The sequence below is a fragment of the Hylobates moloch genome, unplaced genomic scaffold (genome assembly GCF_009828535.3).
Source record: "Hylobates moloch isolate HMO894 unplaced genomic scaffold, HMol_V3 SCAFFOLD_13, whole genome shotgun sequence".
Taxonomy (NCBI): Eukaryota; Metazoa; Chordata; class Mammalia; order Primates; family Hylobatidae; genus Hylobates; species Hylobates moloch.
In genome coordinates, this window is record NW_026652288.1 from 25,303,863 (window position 1) to 25,326,047 (window position 22,185).

General features: G+C 39.0%; 1 protein-coding gene across 14 annotated transcripts in view; it reads right to left on the bottom strand.

Annotated features, from left to right (window-relative positions):
• DTNB (dystrobrevin beta) overlaps positions 1-22,185 on the bottom strand; it is a 297,775-nt gene that overhangs the window by 233,169 nt on the left and 42,421 nt on the right. For 13 of the 14 annotated variants that reach the window (XR_004251289.2, XR_004251286.2, XM_032172425.2 and 10 more), the window contains exon 4: positions 20,364-20,577. Coding sequence is in view for 12 of the 14 variants with exons in the window: in XM_032172425.2 (XP_032028316.1) it covers positions 20,364-20,577 (214 nt within the window). In the remaining 2 variants the exon portion in view is untranslated. Of the gene's footprint in view, positions 1-20,363; positions 20,578-22,185 lie in introns of those variants that run through there. The other variant, XM_058426151.1, reaches the window with a different exon arrangement.

Here is a 22,185-nt window from a genome sequence, read left to right on the forward strand (position 1 = left end):
TTCACAGCAGATAAAAACTTCACTAGTTGGTTGTTAAAGTTATCACATGTAAGCCAAGAATGTGCTTTTTGTGTTAATTTTTAAAAGCTTGTGTTCACAATGTTTCATTGTAACTTAAAATACTTTTGCAATAATGAGAACTATACCACCTTTGTTCTGAAAAGCAAGTATCATCCTATTTATACCCACAGTGGTTCTAATACAGTGTTTCCCATTTTTCACACTGTCTATATACAGAAAAATCACACCTGAAAAAAGGCAAATAGCCTATAAGCTAGAAAATTATCAGTGAAAACACCACCAGGAAATATCAATATTTGTTACAGTTGAGCTTTTAACTATTACATCTCCTTGAGTTTATTCATAAAAGATAGGAATGCCTGCAACTAGCTAAAATTAGAATGGGGTTTTTAAAATATATTGGTTCTTCAGAAATAAAGATACAGCTCCATGTACAAAGCAATGTGGCACCCATAAATAAGGCATATTCCTGCATCAAATATCTACTGCATTATGTAAGAAAAGCTAGTGGTTATAAGATAGATCATTAGTTAAAAGGAATGGGTTTCTAAGACTGATACAGAGCTTTTACAGCGGACTTTCTTTTTTTTACACCAAGCACTTGAATGCTGAGTCTACATTTAAGCACACCCTACCTTATGGGACAAGTAGACTTTCCACTACTAAAGTACAAAGAAGGAAAAAAAAACCATATATTTGCTTTCTCATCTTTCTTTGAAACTAGGATAGGGGCACATAACAGAGCTCCACCAATAAAATGCACTATGCTAGATTTCAAGGGGGGAAATATTAACTTGGAGAAGCAGGAACTCCAGAAGAATCCACCTACTGGGGATGGCAGCAGTAGGAGCAGCTACATCCAGTGTTCTGGGGCAGCAGAGATAATGATTCTTGGGGCAGCACCCAGAGCCCAGCATCAGTGGTGTTTGAAGCACAAGCAGCAAGGTCTGTGGCCAGAGAGGTGTCTTCATGAGAGTTCTGTGCAATGATTTTGCACTATGTTCCTAGCAGTGTTTTCAAGCCTACTTTCCCAACCTACTTACAGAATCTGTGGGTCACCCTTTTAATTAATTAGCCAGAGATGGTATCTATTACTTATAACTAAGAACTCTGATGGATACAGCTTCTAACCTGAAGTAAAGTGGCCCACAAAGATGAAGCAACAAAAGAAACTATTGCTGAAGTCCAGAGTGAGATTAAGAATGCCTGATGGGCCGTGTACAGTGGCTCACGCCTGTAATCCCAGCACTTTGAGAGGCCGAGGCAGGCGGATCACCTGAGGTCGGGAGCTCAAGATCAGCCTGACCAACATGGAGAAACTCCGTCTCTACTAAAAATGCAAATTACCCAGGTGTGGTGGCACATGCCTGTAATCCCAGCTACTCAGGAGGCTGAGGCAGGAGAATTGCTTGAACCCAGGAGGTGGAGGCTGCGGTGAGCTGAGATCACACCATTGCACTCCAGCCTGGGCAACAAGAGCAAAACTCTTTCAAAAAAAAAAAACTTGTTATATATGTTGCTACGCATAAAAATTTCCATAATAGAATGTATACACACACACACACACACACACACACACACACACACACACAAAATTAAAAATACCAAGCCTTAGGCCCAACCCTTAGAGATCCTAATTATTTGGCCTAGGGTGGGGCGTTGGCACTGGTAATTCTTAAAAGTTCCCCAGGTGATACAAAACACAGCCAGAATTGAGAACCATTGACCCAAAACAAATCAACTTCATAAAAAAAAGAAAAAAAGACACAAGAGAAAAAGGGAAAGTGCATTCACATACACAAAATAGACATGGAAGAAATACAAATGACTAGTAAGTGCATGAAAAGGCACTGACCTCAATTAATAATAAAAGGAAAAGAAATCTAAAAAAATAATGAGATAAATTTTGTAAATGTCATACGTTATTGTTTCCAAAGACTGTCCTTAGTCTAAGTAGTGTGAAGTCTGACTTAGGTGAAATATATCTTTGTTGTTGTTGCTTTGTTTTGTTTTGAGACAGGGTCTCCCTCTGTCGCCCAGGCTGAAATACAGTGGCATGATCACAGCACACTGCAGCCTCAACCTCCTGGGCTCAAGCGATCCTCCCACCTTCGCCTCCTGAGTAGCTGGGACCACAGGCACGTGCCACCACACCTGGCTTGAAAGATTTTTAAAGAAACAGTTTAGCTACACTTCCTTTTATTTTGTAATGTAGTATTTATCACTTTCATAATTGATTACTTTTTAAATGATCACTTTAAAGAGAGAGAGAGTACATGTGCCAGAAAAAAGTAAGTAATCTCTCTGGTTTTATATAATTTTAAGCTCTAACCATGATCAACGATTATGCCTTTAGTTAATTCTGTATGGTATCCTTTTTAATTTTTCATTAAAGTATAATGAACATATAGAAAAGTGCATAATTCATGAATGAACTTTCACAAAATGTTCCCTCATGAACATTTAAAGTTCACTGAATGAACTTTCACAAAATAAACACCCAGGTAACTAACCAGCACTCAGGTCAAAAGACAACATTACTAGCACCCAGAAGCACCTCTTTCCTAAACCCTCTTCCCACCGTGGTAATTTCTATCCTTTTTTTTTTTTTGAGACAGAATCTCTCTCTGTTGCCCAGGCTGGAGTGCAGTGGTGCGATTTCGGCTCACTGTAACCTCCATCTCTTGGGTTCAAGTGATTCTCGTGCCTTAGCCTCCCGAGTAGCTTGGATTACAGGTGCACACCACCATGCCCAGATAATTTTTTTATTTTTAGTAGATACAGGGTTTCACGATGTTGGCCAGGCTGGTTTAGAACTCCTGACTTCAGGTGATCCACCCACCTCGGCCTCCCAAAGTGCTGGGATTGCAGGCGTGAGCCACTGCACCCGGCCCAGTAACAACTATCCTGACTTCTAGTATCATAGGTCAGATTTGGCAGCAATTGAACTTCATATAAATGGAATCTTAACAGTATGCACTCTTTTGCGTCTGGCTTCTTTCACTCAACAAAATATCTGCAAGATTTATTATGTTGTTACATATGTTAGTTCATCCTGCTATGCAGCATTCTGTTGTATGAATATATTGCATTTTATCCGTTCTCTTATTGAGGGATATTTTCAAACTCCGTATTTTAAACTATTCGATGAGCAGGACAAACAAAACATGAGTCACTGCCTATGCTATAGGTACAAATAAATACTTGACGACTTATTGATATTCCTTACTAAAAGAAAGGAAAAAAAGCTGCTGTTGGGTAAAAGTGAAACCAGTGGCACAAGAACTGATAACATTCTAAGGATTATATATAATCAGTCCTCAGAATCCATGGGCCCCTGCAGATACCAAAATCCACGGATATTCAAATCCCCTCTAGAGTTGGCCCTCCATATCCGCGGGTGTCTGAATCCACACATGGGAACCTGCAGATACAGAGGGCCAAGGGGACTAGCAATGATGAGGAGTTTGAAAATAATCTAGAGGGGAAAGCACAGCACCTTGGAAATGCCTTCAGGAAGAATGGCGTCCTTAGATCCTATCGACTTCTAAAGTAATTATATCTGGGAACTGTGGCGCATGCCTCTAGTACCAGCTACTCAGGAAACTGAAGCAGGAGGATCGCTTAAGTCCAAGGGTTTGGGACCAGCCTGGGCAACACAGTGAGACCTCATCTCTAAATAGAAAAATAATAATACACTAAAATAAAGTGATTATTGTAGGTCTAATACTTAATAAAGGAATTATTAAGAAAATAAGTCTGAATATCTCTGGAGTTATTTGGATAGACCAAGCAGAAGAATTAATGTAATTCTTTCTTTCTCTCTATACCAAGTAGGCCCTTTATCAAAAGAGACAGCACATGATCTAAACACAGAAAAAGGAGAGAAACAAAGGGGGTAGAAAACTGTTCCACTCTTTTCACACGGAATTTACACACTTGAGAAGCCTAAAATGATGTTTTTGAATGTGCATATTCATAGTCATTTTTTGCAGCATGTTTCTAATGGCAAGACTGGAAACAACCAAAATGTCCATTAATAGTAAGACTGCTATCATAAAAAGAATAAGAGATTATATATGCAAGAGAGAATCATATGCAAGGCAGACTAAGGGGGAAAAAGCAAGGTATAGAACAAAATAATTGTTAGAAGGTTATCTAACAACTATGTTAAAAAAGAGGGAGAAAAATAATATATTTGTTTGCATATGTATAAACTATATGTGAGAGGATATTGAGAAAATAACAACACTGGCTGCTGCCAGGGTGGGAAGTAGGCAGCCTAGAGAGAGGGATGAAATGGTGGGTAATTTCACATTGTAAGTATTAAAAATGCTTATACTAGAAAAGAAGAAGGTTCTCAAGTCACTAATCTAACCCTCCAACTTAAGACACTAGAAAAAGAAGAGCAAATTAAACTCAAAACAAGAAAAAGGTAAAAAATACTATAAGAGCAGAAATTAATGATGCTGAAAACAGAAAAATAGAAAGAAAAATATCAATAAACCCAAAAGCTGGTTCTTTGAATGGATCAATAACAATAGAAATCTCTTGCCAGACTGACTAAGAAAAAAAAGAATACACAAATTACTAATATCAAGAAAGAGGGGATATCACCACAGGTTCTACAGACATTACAGAAATAATAAAGAAAGATTATTTAAAAACCTTTATGTCCATGAATTCAACAAGCTGGATGAACTAGACACATACAGACTACTCCCTGAAAAACACAAACCACCAAAGCTCACTCAAGAGAAGCAGATAAACTGAATAGGCCCATATCCATTACAAACTGAATCTACATTTTAAAGTCTTCCAAAAAACAAAGCTCCTCATTCTGAGAGCTGTACTGGAGATCTCTAAACATTTAAAGAAGAAAACGCTGCATTTCTACTCACTCTTCCAGGTAATAAAAAAAGGGAGGAAACACTTTCCAACTCTTTTTATAAGGTCAGTATTATTCTTTTTTTTAATAATTTCAACTTTTATTTATTTATTTATTTATTTATTTATTTGTAGAGACAGGGTCCCACAATGTTGCCCAGGCTGGTCTCGAACTCCTAGACTCAAGTGATCCTCCTGCTCTAGCCTCCCAAAGTGCCTGGATTACAGGCATGAGCCACCGCGCCCAGCCCAATTTTTATTTTAGATTGAGGGGATACATGTGCAGGTTTGTTACATGTGTATATTGCATGATGCTAAAGTTTGGGGTATGAATGATCCTATCACCCAGGTAGTGAGCACAGTACTCAACAGTTTTTCAACCCCTGCCCCCTCCCTCTGTCCCCGCTCCAGCAGTCCCCCCTGTCTACTGTTTCCATCTTTATGTCCATGAGTACCCTATGTTTAGCTCCCACTTATAAATGAGAACGTGTCGGTATTTGGTTTTCTGTTCCTGCATTAATTTGTTTAGGATAAGGGTAAGGCCAGCATTATTCTGATACTAAAAACAAAGACATTACAATAAAAGACAACAAGTCAGTATCTCTCATGAACATAGTTACAAAAGTCTTGAACAAAAGGAGCAAATCAAATGTAGGAAAAAAAAAAAAGGGACAGGCCGGGTGCAGCAGCTCACGCCTGTAATCCCAACACGTTGGGAAGCCGAGGTGGGCGGATCACGAGGTCAGGCGTTTGAGACTATCCTGGCCAACATGATGAAACCTTGTCTCTACTAAAAATACGAAAATTAGCTGGGCGTGGTGGCGCTCACCTGTAATCCCGGCTACTCAGGAGGCTAAGGCAGGAGAATCACTTGAACCCAGGAAGTGGAGGTTGCAGTGAGTCGAGATTGCGCCACTGCACTCCAGCCTGGGCGACAGAGCAAGACTCCGTCTCTAAATAAATAAATAAATAAGGACAAAAATCACAACCCAGGGAGCTTTATCCCAAGAATATAAGGCTATTTTGACATATGAAAACCAATCAATATAATTCACTATCTCAACAGACCAAAAAGAGAGAAAGGCTATATGACCATATGAATAGATGCAGATGACAAAATTCAACATCAATTCCTGATACTCTCAGAAAACTCGGGAAAAAAAGAGAATTTCTTCCATGTGACAATGGGCATCTTTAAAAATAATCACGGTGACCAATATACTCAGTGAAGAAAGACTGAGTGCTTGTCCCCTAAGATCAAGAACAAATCAAGAGGACTGCCCCCACCAGTCCTTGTCAACATCACACTGCAGAACCCAGCTGGTGAAATAAGACAAGAAAAATAAACAAAAAACACATTAGAAGTAAAGAAATAAAACTGTGTCCATTCCAGGCAACATGATCATATGTAGAAAGCTATAGAACTACTAACAACACTATAATAAGTGATTTTAACAACAATGCAGAATGTAAGGTCAACATAAAAAATTCTATTTTATTCCTCTAAACTAGCAGAAGACTATTAGAAATACAACAGCAACAAAAATATAAATAAATAATATTTTTTAAAAGCATGTTCAAGATCTGTATGCTGAAAACTACAAAATACAAATAAAAGAAATCAGAAAAGATTTAGAGAGATATACTATGTTCACAAAATGGAAGGTTCAGTGTAATTTAAATGCCAATTTTCTCTAAACTGCTCAGAATCCCGTTGCAATTCATTGCAATCCTCTGAGGAGATGGTGGCGGGGAAAAACAAAACAAAACAAAACTGTTTTTCCTACTCTCTTACACAGCAATTCACTTCTGACACCAGATGCCTAGGGAGTTATTTCCCCATACACCAAGCAAGCAATTCTCCAGCAGATACCAGCTGGATGTCTATAATCTGATTCAAGTCCGACACCATTTACCTGGAGATAGCATCAGATCCCACAGGCTGAGGGCTCATTCCCGCAAGATTGCTCCCCACTTCAGATATCAGTAGCAAGTAGTAGGCTGTCACCTATACTTCTGACCAACGAACTATAAAATTGGGGTTCCCATGACCCTTCCTTGGACTGATTAGTTTGCTAGACTGGCTCACAGAACTCAGGAAAACAACTATATTTAACCACTTATTTATGAAGGATATAATAAAAGATATAGATGAACAGTCAGATGGAGGAGATGCATTGGGTGTGTTTTGTGGGAAGGGGCACACAGCTTCCATGCCTTCCCGAGGTGTGCTACACTCCAGGAACTTCCACCTGCTCAGCTATCTGGAAGCTCTCCAAACCTAGTCCTTTTGGGTTTTTAATAGAGGCTTCATTACCTAAGGGTGACTGATTATATCTTTGGCTATTGGTGATCTGCCTTCAGCCCTTCTCCCTTCTTGGAGGTTAAGGGGTGGGGCTTAAAGTCTCAACTCTCTAATCAATCACATGGTTAGTTCCCCTGGCAAACAGTTTATATCCTAAGAGTGGCCTCCTTAGGACAAAAGATGCTCCTATCACTCAGGAAATTACAAAGGTATTAGGAGTTCAGTGTAAAGAACTGGGGTCAAAGTCCAAATACTAGAACAAAAGATTCTACCACCTATCTACAAGGGGGTATCAGGAGCTCTGTCTCAGGAACCCAGACAGCGATCAAACGTTAGAACAAAAGATTCTCCTACAACCCCTATCAGTCAGGAAATTACAAGGGTCTCAGGGGCTCTGTGCCAGGGACTGAGGGCAGAGACCAACATGTACATTTCTTATTATTTTGCAAATCCCAATTGAATTCACAATAGGGTATTTCCGTAGAAATCAACAGGATCATTTCTTGTGTATTTTTAGAGTTCTAAACCCATATAAATCCTCAATAAGGTATGAGAATAAAGATACTATTCAGATGCCTAAACCCCATCCTGTTCTTGTTATGTTGAGAAAGTCCCTTGTGCTATTTTCATATGCATCCAGAGCTGAGAACCACCAACATAGAGCTTTGAATGCAAGAGCAAGACTTTAGCTTTTATTTTGCTGGCAATGATAAATCAAAGGACATAATAAAAGATTACAGAAAATTAATCACACTGCAGTTGTGTAAATCTTTCTGGCTCCAAATCTCTCCTCCTTCAAAGAGACAAAACTGTATCTATTCCTTGCTGCAGAAAAGAAACTGTTGCTATCAATGCAGACAGACAGGAAAGTGTGGCAGAGTCCAGCATACCAGGAAGAGAGCCAGGTCACACTTCCAACTCTTCGTGAGAAGAGACTTACCTCATTAATACCCATCCATAAACATTACACAATGGATCTTCATGGGTACTATGATATCTTTACTTCTATATATTATAATAATTAGCACTTGTACAACATTTTCTTAATCTTCAAAATGTTTTTGGAAACACTAATATTTTACAACACTTTGCATCCTTATTCAAAATATCCTTTGACTCAACCCTGTTGTAAATATTAGTCCTAGATTCAGAGATTCTCATATTCGAATATAGAGTAACAGATATAATTCTCAATTAACCTGGATCAGCACTAAAACACTTGTATTCTTTTCCATTCATTAAGATTATTATTAGTCTCAATGGCTGGTCTCTGATAAAAGAATCTGTTAATTTACAGAATAATCTAGATCAGGCTATTTATATTAAAAAAAAAAAAAGACTCGGCCGGGCGCAGTAGCTCACGCCTGTAATCCCAGCACTTTGGGAGGCCAAAGCGGGTGGATCATGAGGTCAGGAGATGGAGACCAGCCTGGCTAACACAGTGAAACCCCGTCTCTACTAAAAATACAAAAAATTAGCCGGGCATGGTGGCAGGGGCCTGTAGTCCCAGCTACTAGGGAGGCTGAGGCAGGAGAATGGCGTGAGCCCAGGAGGAGGAGCTTGCAGTGAGCCGAGATCGCGCCACTGCACTCCAGTCTGGGCGACAGAGCAAGACTCTGTCTCAAAAATAAATAAATAAAGACTCATTAACCCCTCAACTAAGTATTGCCAGTAATGTGTGGTCCCTTAACGTATCATCTCTGAGATCCACTGTTTAACCATTTTTCTTATTCACAACAGCCACACAGAAATCTCCACACATAATCTCCCACCCAACAAACCACGAATCTTTTCTTCCCTCCGCCTGTATGCACTTTCAGGTGGACAAATGTATGTGTGCTTAACATCACAGGCTTTATTAAGGGTCAAGGAATATGCATCAAAGTGTCAATCTGTAACTCAATAGGATAAACAGACTATATAAGCAGAGTGGAAGGAGTTTTAAGTTCAAGTAAAAGTAGAGGAATCTAAGATTAAGGATCATAGCAAATGTGAGCGGGATGAATTTACAGACAGGAGAGATTTGGGGAAAATACTTAGTGAATCTTTATGCTTAAGAATACATTCATAAGTTAAGTATGCATCCTAAGAATGGGGCAGTGGGCTCAGGTCTTAATTATTAACCCGTCTTCCCCATTCAAATCAGTTTTCATTTACCACTTTAGGTTCACAGTTTGTGCTATCAAAAGGTTTATATACTCTACAAAAGGAAATATTAATATAAACAAAAATATACACAAAAGTTATAATTGTATATTTAAATACAGTTACAGAAACTTATTAAAGAAGCCAGGTGTGGTGGCTCACGCCCGCAATCCCAGCACTTTGGGAGGCTAATGCAGGTGGATCACTTGAGACCAGGAGTTTGAGACCAGCCTCAAACTGTATTAATAAAAATACAAAAATTAGCCGGGTGTGGTGATACGTGCCTGTAGTTCCAGCTACATGGGAGGCTGAGGTAGGACAATCACTTGAACCCAGGAGGTGGAGGTTGCAGTGAGCCAAGATCACGCCACTGCTCTTTGGCATGGGCGACAGAGCAAGACCCTGTCTCAATAAAAAATTTAAAAAGAAACTTATTAAATAACGATACCCACTTTAAAATTCCAGTATAACTTGGCATAAAGAAATAGTTATCCGATAAAATTAATGAACGGGTAGTCTCAACATCCTTACTTCCACAAATCATGTTACTTATATTTTTCCCTTCAAAAAGAAAAAAAACTTAGCTCTTTTCTCTCAACTGTTTGCTTTGCAGGCCAAACGTCAGCAGTGACTCCTCTGCACAGAATGATTTTCTTGGCACTGAAACCCCTCAGTCTACTTTAAGCCTAACTTCCTACAACTGCTTCCAAACAAGGCCAAGAGGAAGCATTACCTTTGCTTTTCTAATGTTTCTTTAGAGCCCCAGCATTCTTTCTCTACAAATAGAGGCAAGCAGAGAGAAAACTGCAGCTACTCAGCACCCTGATATCGCCCGACTTTGTTCTTTATCTAACTGATTCCTTCTTCTTGGAAGAACTCATTCTTGATCCTTCCCACGAGACATCTGAAATTATTCTGTATACACTGGCCAAGTTAAAACTGAATAATTAGCTCCCTGTGGCCACAGCACATGTTCTCACTAATGTCCATGTTTTCACTGCTTCCAATGTAAAGTCCAAGTTTATACCAGAATCAATTCTCTTCAAACAAGATTTGGAAATGATATTTAACCTGGTTTCACCACAAATAATGTTACTCACTTCAAATCTGGCCTATGATATAGCTACAGAGTTGACTGGCAGGTTAACATTTGAAATATAATGCAATTAACAGTGAATATGGACCCCTCTATCAAGACACTAAGATGAAAAGATAAACAAGTAATATTTGTTGAGATGATAAGACAGAAGAAACTTGTGATTTTAACCCCACTCAAATAGAAGCCCTCCAGGGAATGTCCGCCTTCAGTAAGGGACATGATGATCCTCTTTCTCAGCCTTCTCTGCATGATTCATTTCCATAGCCCTATCATTTTACAGTCTGACAATAAACTATGCATATGACTTCTAAAAAGAGTTATTATCCAACACTGAGAAAACACCATTATTAGCTCTGTGTCAAGCTAAGCAGACAATGAGTCACCCTGAATAAACGCTGTTATGTTTTAACATGCAGGTAACTTCTGAAGCCTCTGAAGTCCCCACCTGTTCCCTGTAGATGGGAAATCATTCGTTTCAGTTCAATAAGGTCTCAAATTCTGCCTTTCAATATTTAAAACTAACCAAATCTGGATGACATTTCTAGCTTTACACTATCTAGTAGGAGTTTGCTATTCAAATTCATACTTTTGAAAACATGACTACAGGTAGTATTTTGTACTTAACACAAGCTGTTTCTATCTCTTTAGCAAATGATCATGGATGCTGTCAACCATAATTTCTCACACGGAAACAAACTTCAACTTCAGAAACGCTATTACCAGTCCGATTATCATATGTAGCTAAAAGTAATAAGAGCATCTCTTTTTGATTTTCAAAAACTCACATTCTGCCAATTAATCTTAATTTACAAGACTTCACAGTGAATGGATGTTGCAATAATCAACCGCAAATCAAGAATCCATTTGGCAAATGTCAAACAGCTTTAATCAAGTAAAATCAACTTAGAATATTATTCAATTTTATCACAATCAGAATGCCTGCTGCTTTTCATTTCAATCTTATAAACATTTATAAATAATCTAGCATTATACTAATTGAGGAATGAAGGAAATATAAAGTAGAATCTCTGCTCTCAAGGACATCCATTCCATTTTGAACACTTATGAATCAGTTTACAACATTATGTAATTAAAGGCCAAAATAGTAATATAAACAAGAATTGTAAGTCATCAAAAGGATGAAAATGGGATTGGTGATAATAAGGCAAGCTACGCAGTAGGTGAAAACTTGGGTTGAGGCCGGGCGCAGTGGCTCATGCCTGTAATCCTAGCACTCTGAGAGGCCGAGGTGGGCAGATCAGGAGGTCAGGAGTTTGAGACCAGCCTGACCAACATGGTGAAACCCCATCTCTACTAAAAATACAAAAATTAGCTGGGCGTGGTGGTACATGCCTGTAATCCCAGCTACTCAGGAGGCTGAGGCAGAAGAATTGCTTGAACCTGGGAGGCAGAGGTTGCAGTGAGCTGAAATCGCGCCACTGCACTCCATCCTGGGCGACAGAGTGAGACTCCGTCTCAAAAAATAAAATAAAATAAAATAGAAACCTGGGTTGAATTCTCAGAAACAGAAAAGATTTGGACAGAACAAAAGGAGACTGAGTAATCCCAGACAGATACGGGAGCTGAGGGGGAACAAAACGCATGGCATCTGTCTGGGGAAAATGAGCATGTCATATTGGAAAAGAAGAGCGTCTCCAGGAGCGTAATTAGAGGTTGGTGTGGGCAGGGAGGTAAGCAGTGTTATCATTAAACCAAACAGATGAGTATGAGCTTAATTCAAAACCACAGGGATTCTTTGAAGGTTTCTGAAGTGGGAAGTTACATGATGAAACAGTGTCTTGATCAGATTAATTTCGAAGTGAGGTACTGAATGGACAGAAGTCTCTTTGGGCTTGTAATTACTTCTCTCCTCTGTTTCAGAAGAAAACAAAGGCAAGCAAAAAGAAACGCACTCAGAATAAAGTATTCCTCCTGCCCTTTCTTTTAAAAAAATAAATGAAAAGAAGCACAAAAGAATAAACAAAAAAAATTTTCTGAAATATTAGCTAATGGTAAAATCCTTTGCAAGTCTGCATATTCTGAATTCAGAAGATTCTTGTTTGTAAATTAGCACAAACTCATGACTTCTCTTGGAAGAAAAGCTACAAGATAAAGATTAAGTAAGTGATGGATGGCCAGGTGTGGTGGCTCATGCTTGTAATCCCAAGACTCTGGAGGGCCGAGGCAGGAGAATCCCTTGAAGCCAAGAGTTCAAGACCACTCTGGGCAACAAAGCAAGACCCTATCTCTACAAAAAATTAAAAATAAAATAATTAGCCTGTTCACACTGAGAAACACCTCTGAAATTTTAAAAAGCAAAAGAAAATAGCCAGGCATGATGGCACACACCCAATAGTCCCAGCCGCTCTGGAGGCTGAAGCAGGAGAATCGCTTGAGCCCAGGAGTTCAAAGTTGCAGTGAGCTATGATCATGCCACTGCACTCCAGCCTGGGCAACAGAGCAACACTTTGTCTCTTTAAAAAAAGAAAATTTAAATGTGCTACAACAGTGGAAAATTTTCCCACTCAGCATAGGACTCTGATCTTACTTGGCTGGCTTTTTTCTTATGATCCTGAATCCTTCTAAAAACAGGCAGGGATGTAAATAAATATTGTACACCAACACATGAAATGTCTGTGCCTCCCAGGAAATTACAGTTTTGTTTAAAAATCACCAATGAAGAAGACTGTAACCTAATATTATCTTTTATCAGCAACATCCATTCCATAATATGTTAGGCTGGGCAGATTAAGAATTTATGGAAGACATTTGCTTTTATTTGAAATGGACTGGTTTGTTTCTGCTTTGTTTTGTATTGTTTTGTTTTAAACATTCAGTATTAAGGGGGAACGATATAACTTTTTAAATGGATTCAAATTAAACTGCTAAACCAACTTTTTTTTTTTTTTTTTGAGACGGAGTTTTGCTCTTATTGCCCAGGCTAAAGTGCAGTGGTGTGATCTTGGCTCACTGCAACTTCCACCTCCTGGGTTCAAGTGATTCTCCTGCCTCAGCCTCCCTAGGATTATAGGCATGCACCACCACGCCTGGCTAATTTTTGTATTTTTTTTTTTTTTTTTTTAGTAAAGATGGGGTTTCTCCATCTTGGTCAGGCTGGTCTCGAACTCCCGACCTCAAGTGATCCGCCTGTCTCGGTCTCCCAAAGTGCTGGGATTACAGGCATGAGCCACCGCGCCCAGCCTAAACCAACATTTTTAAATGGTTGTTAGCCACATTTGCAAACTACACAGGAATTTTTTCATGTAACTCCATCATAAATTATGTAAGTATCTTTACACCAAAGGAATCTTTTGATTGTTCAAATTAGCAAGAGTGTTTTCTACTGTGTTATTGTAGATGGTAAACAATAACCCTAGGCCTTTAAATGATGTGTTCAATACCATATTCTGTAATTTTTAAGATTTAGATGTATTTTACAGACTTTGTCCAAACTAGTTTCATTAGATATATCATTTTTTTTTTTTACCAGTTTATTCCATTTTTAAGGTGAAATTTCATTCTATTTCTGAACCAACACTTTTGGTAAAGGCCACAGACTCATTTGTAAAACAGAAATGGATGAAATATATCAGAGGAAAAAATAAGATTCAATAGTCAGAAATAAAGTATAAGAGCAATCTGGCCAGCTGCAGTGGCTCATGGCTGTATACAATCCCAGCACTTTGGGAGGCCAAGTCGGGTGGATCACTTGAGGCCAGGAGTTTGAGACCAGCCTACCCAACATGGCAAAACCCCATCTCTACTGAACACACAAAAATTAGCCAGGCGTAGTGGCGTGCGCCTGTAGTCCCAGCTACTCAGGAGGCTGAGGCATGAGAATCGCTTGAACCCATGAGGTGGAGGTTGCAGTGAGCCAAGATTGTGCCACTGCACTAGAGCCTGGACGACAGAAAAATAAATAAATACATATTTATTTCCATCTTTGTACCTTGACTAACATACCTTTATAATGGCCAGGAATGTCATGTTCAAATTTAGAACTGTAAGGCACCCCATACTCCTACATGGGAAGAACCTGATCCCCTTTACTTCCCACCTCCGGCACACCCCATGCCTGAAAGGACTATGCATGTATGTGGACACTCCAGCCCACATGTCCAAGTTCTGCCCACATTATCAGCAAACATCCACTCCTTGGCTAGTCCTTAGACACAGGGATACAACTACTTAGAAAAACAAAACAAAACAGAACAACATACACCAGGTTTGGAAGCATAAGTACTAGAACAAATGGACCAGGAATTTAAAACTAAGAATAAACATGTTTAAAAAAATATGAAACAAGAACCACAAATCCCAAAAAGGAAAAATCAGATATATTACATACAGAAAATACAACAGCTAAAGAAATAACAGATGGAATAAACAGTAGGATGGCTCCAGAGGAAGAACAAATTAATGAGCAGAAAGGCAGATCAATAAACTCTTCTAAAAGGAAACAAGGCTAAAGAAATTAAGCCATATGTGAGGAACACTAATAGATAAAGAGGAAAGAAGTAGAAATGCCAACAGTCAGAAAAAGAGAAAACAAAAACAGAGGAAATATTTGAAGAAATAATGAGCTTCTGGTAATAGCACCCTAGGTGATTCTGATCAACTCTTCCTCTGAGCAAAAAAGATAAGATGGGGAAAGTTTTTAAAAATCTCCTTGAATAGAAGTTGTTGAGAACTAACAATTGAAGTTACCAAATGCAGGAGAGGCTGGATGCCCAGGGAGGTGAGTGCAATGGATGAAATCACTTTTTCCATGTAAGTGATTTGATTCCAGAGGGGGAAGCAAAATTGCTGAAGTATAGAGTAACTTTTTGACGGTACTGGGGACAAGGAGAAAGACATGGAAGCTTGGACTTGCCAAGGCAGAAGAGGTCCCTTGGCAGGACACTTGGTCCTGCTTACCCTACTCTCCTATTACTTTGGGCTCAGAGCCCAAAGGCTTCACCTAAAGGTAATCATGTCCAGAAATAAACAGGTCCTCACAGGTACTGAATAAGAAACTGAATTGAGGTGATCCTGGACTGTTAAGGTCTCCAGGCACCTGGCAGAAGCAAACATACATTCTTTCCGGAAGAAAACATCATCCTAGGCCTCAAATTATCCCTGCAAATAATTCTGCAATATAATGTTTGGTATATAATAAAAATAATTTTGCTATATAATGTTCAGCCTATAATAAAAAAATAACAAAGCAAATAGGAAAGAAAATATCATTAATGAAAACCAGAAACAACAAATAGTACAAAAAGAACCACAGGAAATCTAGGTATTAGATTGTAAGTGTAAACCAAAAATAAAATTCAAAGGCCCCCTGCAACCATCTGAGTAGACTCCCTCCTGGGCCAGGGCACTCTGAAATTTAACCGGAAAGGCTGGTTAAGGCCCTGATGGGAAGCTGGGGATGGACATGCCTCATGATACCCTCCAGCGTTAACATCAACACAGACCTTAAGTCTGAGAAGAAACATCTACAGTCTATTCTCTCTAGAGCCTGCTACTTGCAGGCTTTATCTGTGTGATAAAACCTGGCTCTCCACAACTCTTTATCGTAACTCTTTCAACCAACTGCCAATCGAATGTGTTTAAACCTACCTATGACCTGGAAGCTCCCTGTTCCTCTTCAAGTTGTCCCACCCTTCCAGATCAAACCAATGTAAATCTTAAGTGTGTCTGATTGATGTCTCATGTCTTCCTAAAATGTATAAAAGCAAGCTGTGCTCTGACCACCTTGGGCACACATTGTCCGGACCTCCTGAGGCTGTGTCATGGGTGTCTAAAAGATGGGTACTTTTGCTCCGTGTTCAAAGAAGCCACCTCTTCCTTACCCTCAACTTCAAAGAGGAGGCATTTAGTAGAAGCTGCTCACAGGGATTTTGTGAAGTCAGCCTGAGGATGGAGCTGATACAAGAAGGGGGCAAAGCTGCTCAGAGAAATAAAGCCAGAGCTCTGATGCAACCAAGATGAGGGGCTGGCCTGCCTCTGGACCCCTCAGTTTGTCAGCCTATACACATGCTGTTATAAAAAGGCCATGTGGGTAGGCTTTTTACAGCTAAAGACACTGGACTAATACAAAGGTTGGAAACAGAAAGGGGGTTTGTAAGTAACAAACCTTAAAGTGTGAAATTGGCTTAGCTATAGAAGAGTAAGGAAGACCTCCTCTCCCTCATGCTGGGAATTTGGACATCCTTATTATACTGGTTAAAGCACCTTTGTTGTACCTTTGCACCAGACTGTATGACTACCAATGATATTGTACCAGAGAAACTGAGAGGGAAAAATTGCAGCTATCAATGTTTTCACAAATCCTTGTGGCTTTTACTAAGATTCTACACCCAGGTGTTTTGTAAATATTGGTCTCTCTGTTTTTCAATGTTTTTAATTATCAAAATATAACATATTCAGAACTCTCAGTATTAAAAAAATTAGGTCTTAAGAAAATACTTACTTAAGGAAAAGTCTTAGATCCTATTTGTTCCTGACCGTTGTTCTAGGATCTTACACTCTATTATTATAATAATCAGAAATCATCTGGCCAAACATATGGACTATAAATTTGGAGGTGAGAGAAGATTAAATAATTTTTGCTTTCAAACTTTAATCTTATGGAATTACGAAATACAAAGGCTGGAAGGCTCAATTAAAATAAATAACTAGGTGGTCTATGTATAAAAGGAACTCTCCAGCCTAAGTAATAAAGCGGCCAATCAATCAGTAATAAAGCGACTAACATTTGAAGTATTTAATGACAAAATGCCCTGGTTTTCAAAATTAACATTCTGATAACCAGATTCTTTCTTTTTTTCCAACACAAGAAGGTCAATTTTAAACTTCTAGATAGCCAAATAAGCTCTATCATATAAAGGTTTCAAAGTTAGTAAAGATGTGATCATTTATTCTAATACCATGGTCTATGTTTTAAACACATCAAAATGAAAATTACCCAACTCACTAATAACATACTATACCCCTTACTCTTAACTCACTCTTTTTTTTTTTTTTTTTTTGCTAGTTATTTTTGGTGTGCGTTTCTACACATCTGCCTTCATCTGATCCGCTGTCTACTTTTTCTCGTTGTCTCTCTGTATGTGTCTAGCTTTCTCTGAATATGGCCCAGGATATCCTTGTACCTTCTGCTTCTAAGTTTGGTCTTCCCATTCTCCCTTTTGCCATCTCTGCCCTCTTCCTTCCTCTCCTTTCTTTAGCCATATGCTATAACCTGAATGCCTGTGTTCCCCAAAATTCACATGTTGAAATCCTAACCCCCAAGGTACGGTATTAGAAGGTGGGACCTTCTGAAGATGATTAGGTTACGAGGGGGTCCTCATGAACGGGATTAGTGCCCTTAGAAAAGAGGTTCCAGAGAACTCCTTTGCCCCTTTGTCATGTGAGGATACCACAAAAAGGTGCCGTCTAGGAGCCAGAAAGCAGGCCCTCCCCACACACAGAATCTACCTTGATCTTGAGCTTCCCAACCTCCAGAACTGTAAGAAATAAATCTGTGTTGTTTACAGAGGGCCCAGTTCATGGCATTTTGTTAGAGCAGCCCAGTAGACTAAAGCACCATAGTATTTAACTTACTTGATATGATTATGGAATCCAAGATTTTAATCTCTGCTTGACCATTTTTAGACAGTAAGATGGTTTTTATTTCTGACTATCAAAAATATTGTTTCTTGAGTTAATTTGTGTTGTGTGACCCGTGAATTGATTTAGTGAGTGAGTCAGTGTCATGATAAGGTGCTGCTTACTTATCATAGAATAACAATTTTTACTAAGGGTTTTGAAACAAAGAGCCTGTTCTTGGGCAGGAAAAAATTAACCTATGGAGTCACTAACTAAAATTACTAAAAAATGGCATTAGAATTCTGGGACTTATGTCACTTATACACTCTTATTTTTAAAATTCAGATTTCTGGCAGGCACAGTGGTGCATACCTGTAATGCCAGCTACTAGAGAGGCTGGGGAGGGAAGACTGTTTGAGCCCAGTAGTTAGACCAGCCTGGGAAATATAGCAAGACCCCATCTCAAAAAAATAAGTCAATTTCTTTAATAATTTTCTACTAAACGGATACAATGCCTAATTTGATAACAGCTTATAAAAAATGGCGTGAATTTAGTGAGTGCTTAAAGTATGACTTGGCTTTGACATTTCCATAGTTTTACCACTAATTCACAGACTCCGCTCTATTATAACTAATAGCATTTTACAAATGTATGAACTCAAAGAAGGTCTACAGACAGCAAAAAATGAAGCAGAGACAATTAATCCATTCAAATCAGATGGCCAAGAGTATAGCAGAAACTGGAACGCTTGGTTCACAGAACATCACCATTTAACCTCTGTACTTCCACAATCATAAATCTGTGCTTTACAATTTTGTTGTTTCATTCTTTACAATACCAACTTCTCTATGAATATAAGAGCAGCAAATCATTTCCATTTGAATTGGAGTACATTTAAATAGTTTTCTTCTTTTGTTTTAAGATCTACTGAACTATGTTCTACAATGAAAAAATTTAAAATAGGTTCCTAGACATAAAGAGAAAATCTGTTTGGTCGGGTGCGGTGGCTCACACCTGTAATCCCAGCACTTTGGGAGGCCACGGTGGGCGGATCACCTGAGGTTGGGAGTTCGAGACCAGCCTGACCAACATGGAGAAACCCCGTCTCTACTAAAAATACAAAATTAGCTGAGCATGGTGGCGCATGTCTGTAATCCCAGCTACTTGGAAGGCTGAGGCAGGAGAATTGCTTGAACCCGGGAGGTGGAGGTAGTGGTGAGCCAAGCTCGCATGCCATTGCACTCCAGCCTGGGCAACAAGAAAGAAACTCCATCTCAAAAAAAAAAAAAAGAGAGAGAGAAAATCAGTTACTATAGTCCAATATTTGATGTTACAGAGTAAAGATTAGCCTTCTGAACAAACTAGGCACAGAAGAAAAAAGAAAGAGGAGCCTTAGAAGTCAAATAGAAAGCCCCATAATCAAATTCAAAACTTAGTGTTTTTCATGAGCTAGAGAACAGCTGTATTAAGGTATCTATAATTTTCCCAAACAATACATCTCAAATGTTGTGATTGTCCACAATATTCCAGAGTTTAATATATGACATACTCTAGGACAGTAAGTCACTGTGAACCAGTTTCTAGAGGGGCTTACATTGAATAATGTTCCTTTTTTTTTTTTTTTTTTTTTTAAGACAAAGTCTCACTCTGTCGCCCAGGCTGGAGTGCAGTGGTGCAATCTCTGCTCACTGCAACCTCTGCCTCCTGGGTTCAAGCAATTCTCCTGCCTCAGCCTCCTGAGTAGCTGGGACTACAGGCGCCCGCCACCACGCCCGGCTAATTTTTTGTATTTTTAGTAGAGACGGCATTTCACCATGTTAGCCAGGATGGTCTCCATCTCCTGACCTTGTGATCTGCCCTCCTTGGCCTCCCAAAGTGCTGGGATTACAGGTGTGAGCTACCACGCCCAGCCAATAATTTCCCTTTTTTTTTTTTTGAGACGGAGTCTCGCTCTGTCGCCCAGGCTGGAGTGCAGTGGCGCAATCTCGGCTCACTGCAAGCTCCGCCTCCCGGGTTCACGCCATTCTCCTGCCTCAGCCTCTCCGAGTAGCTGGGACTACAGGCGCCTGCCACCACGCCCGGCTAATTTTTTGTATTTTTAGTAGAGACGGGGTTTCACCGTGGTCTCGATCTCCTGACCTCGTGATCCGCCCGCCTCGGCCTCCCAAAGTGCTGGGATTACAAGCGTGAGCCACCGCGCCCGGCCAATAATTTCCCTTTTAATCATGATTCTAAGTTGTCAGCCCTTAGCAAGGCAGTATGGAAGAAGAATGATTCAGAGACAGGTGTTCTTAAAATGAAGTAAGCATGTAAGGTAAGGTACTAGCCTGTCATATGCAGCAATCATAAAGTTGAGGAGGAGGCTGATAGATTGTTCCACACTAATTTGGTGCGTAGAAGGAAGGCGCTTGTTCAGCTGATAGTAGATGGAGGAGATGACAGTTTCAAGGCGGGACACACTGATCTCGGTGGTATGGTCCAGTGTATTAAGGCCATTATCTCGGAAGGCTTCAATCATGTTCCAGATATCAACAAGATGAACTAAAAGACAAAGAAAATAAACTGTCAACAATTTTAAAGTGTGGTACTACCCTTCACAATAGGAATCTAAAATTTATCAACTAGTTCGTAAGTTTAAAGAGAAGAAACTCTTTAGCCAACAATGAGGAAAACATTCTGTGGTCAAATAAAGAACATCAGTCCCAGACAACATCAAGGAGCCACCACAGCGGTATGGGAAGGACTACTTCCAGCCTTCACATTTAAATAGTTAGTATTTCACATCTCTGCAAATAGTGACCCATGCAATTCCTAACAATGGATAATTTGAGAAAAATATCAAGAACTACTCCTAAGAACTTCTAGTATTTTTGAAAATTTGCTGTTATCACCTTGAGTCAACTTTACTGTATTACTTTAGCCGAGCAACTAAAGCAACATTTTACAACTGAAACTTTATTCTATGACCCTAAAGAGAGAGACAAATACAACTGCATTAAGTAAAGTATTAATATGCTTTAGAGGCTACTCAGAGCTCTGAACAACTCATAGCTCAGCCAAAAATAAATTTATCTACTGCATATTTCCTCCATTATTTAAGAGGCTGACTTTCTTTTAAATTCCATTTCCAGTAATAAAGTAGGCGCGGTAGCTGGGTCTACACTCCTCTTGAAAACGACAAAAATTCCTGGATGGAACATAAAAACTTCTTGAGTGCACAAAAAAAGTAAACAATACTCAACTACACAGAAAAGAGACATTTCCTTGAAAGAAAAATAATTAAGAATGATGCCTGACTTCAAGCAACAAAGGAAGCAGAAGACTGCAAAATAATTTTAATGTGTTGAAAAGAAATCAAAACCACCAACAAAATTCTGCACCTAGTATAAAAACACTTCCAAGAAAAAAGGTTCAATAAAGACATTTTCAAGTAAAGGAAATCTGAAAGTATACTTTCCAATGCTGAAAAACTAGGGGAAGAACTGAAATTAGGAAAACACAACTATTCAATCCAAAAGAAGGCAAGAAACACAGAACAAGCAGCAAAAATAACACCAGAAAAGATGGCTGGTGCGGACCCAAATATGTCAGTTAACTGCAGTGAGTATAAACACACTAACGTACCACTTACAAGACAAAGACTGACAAATTCACAATTTTTTAAATAATCAAATTATATGCTGTTTGTAAGGGATATGTCTAAAACATAAGGACATAAAAACGGTTTAAATATAAGTCGATGACAATTTCTAACCAAAACAAAGGTGATGTAACTTTATTTGTAACAGGAAAAAAAGGTGGGGGGAGCTTGGAAAACCAAATGATCAACTCAACAGACACATAAGTAGCATTGGGAAAAATCAAATACTCTTTCATAATAAAAACACAACAAACTAAAAACAGAAGAAAACTTCCTCAACCTGATAAAGGGCATCTACAAGAAATCCCAATGCCAACATCATACTTAATCGGGGAAGACTGAAAGCTCTCCCCTCATGATCAGGAACAAGACACTTCAAGTACAGGCAGCAAAAAAGATATACTACATTTTATTTAAATTTTAAAAATCTGTGTTTCAAAGGATACTATCAAGAAAGTGAAAAGGCAACCCAAAGAATGGAAAAAAATAATTGTAAACCATGCATCCAT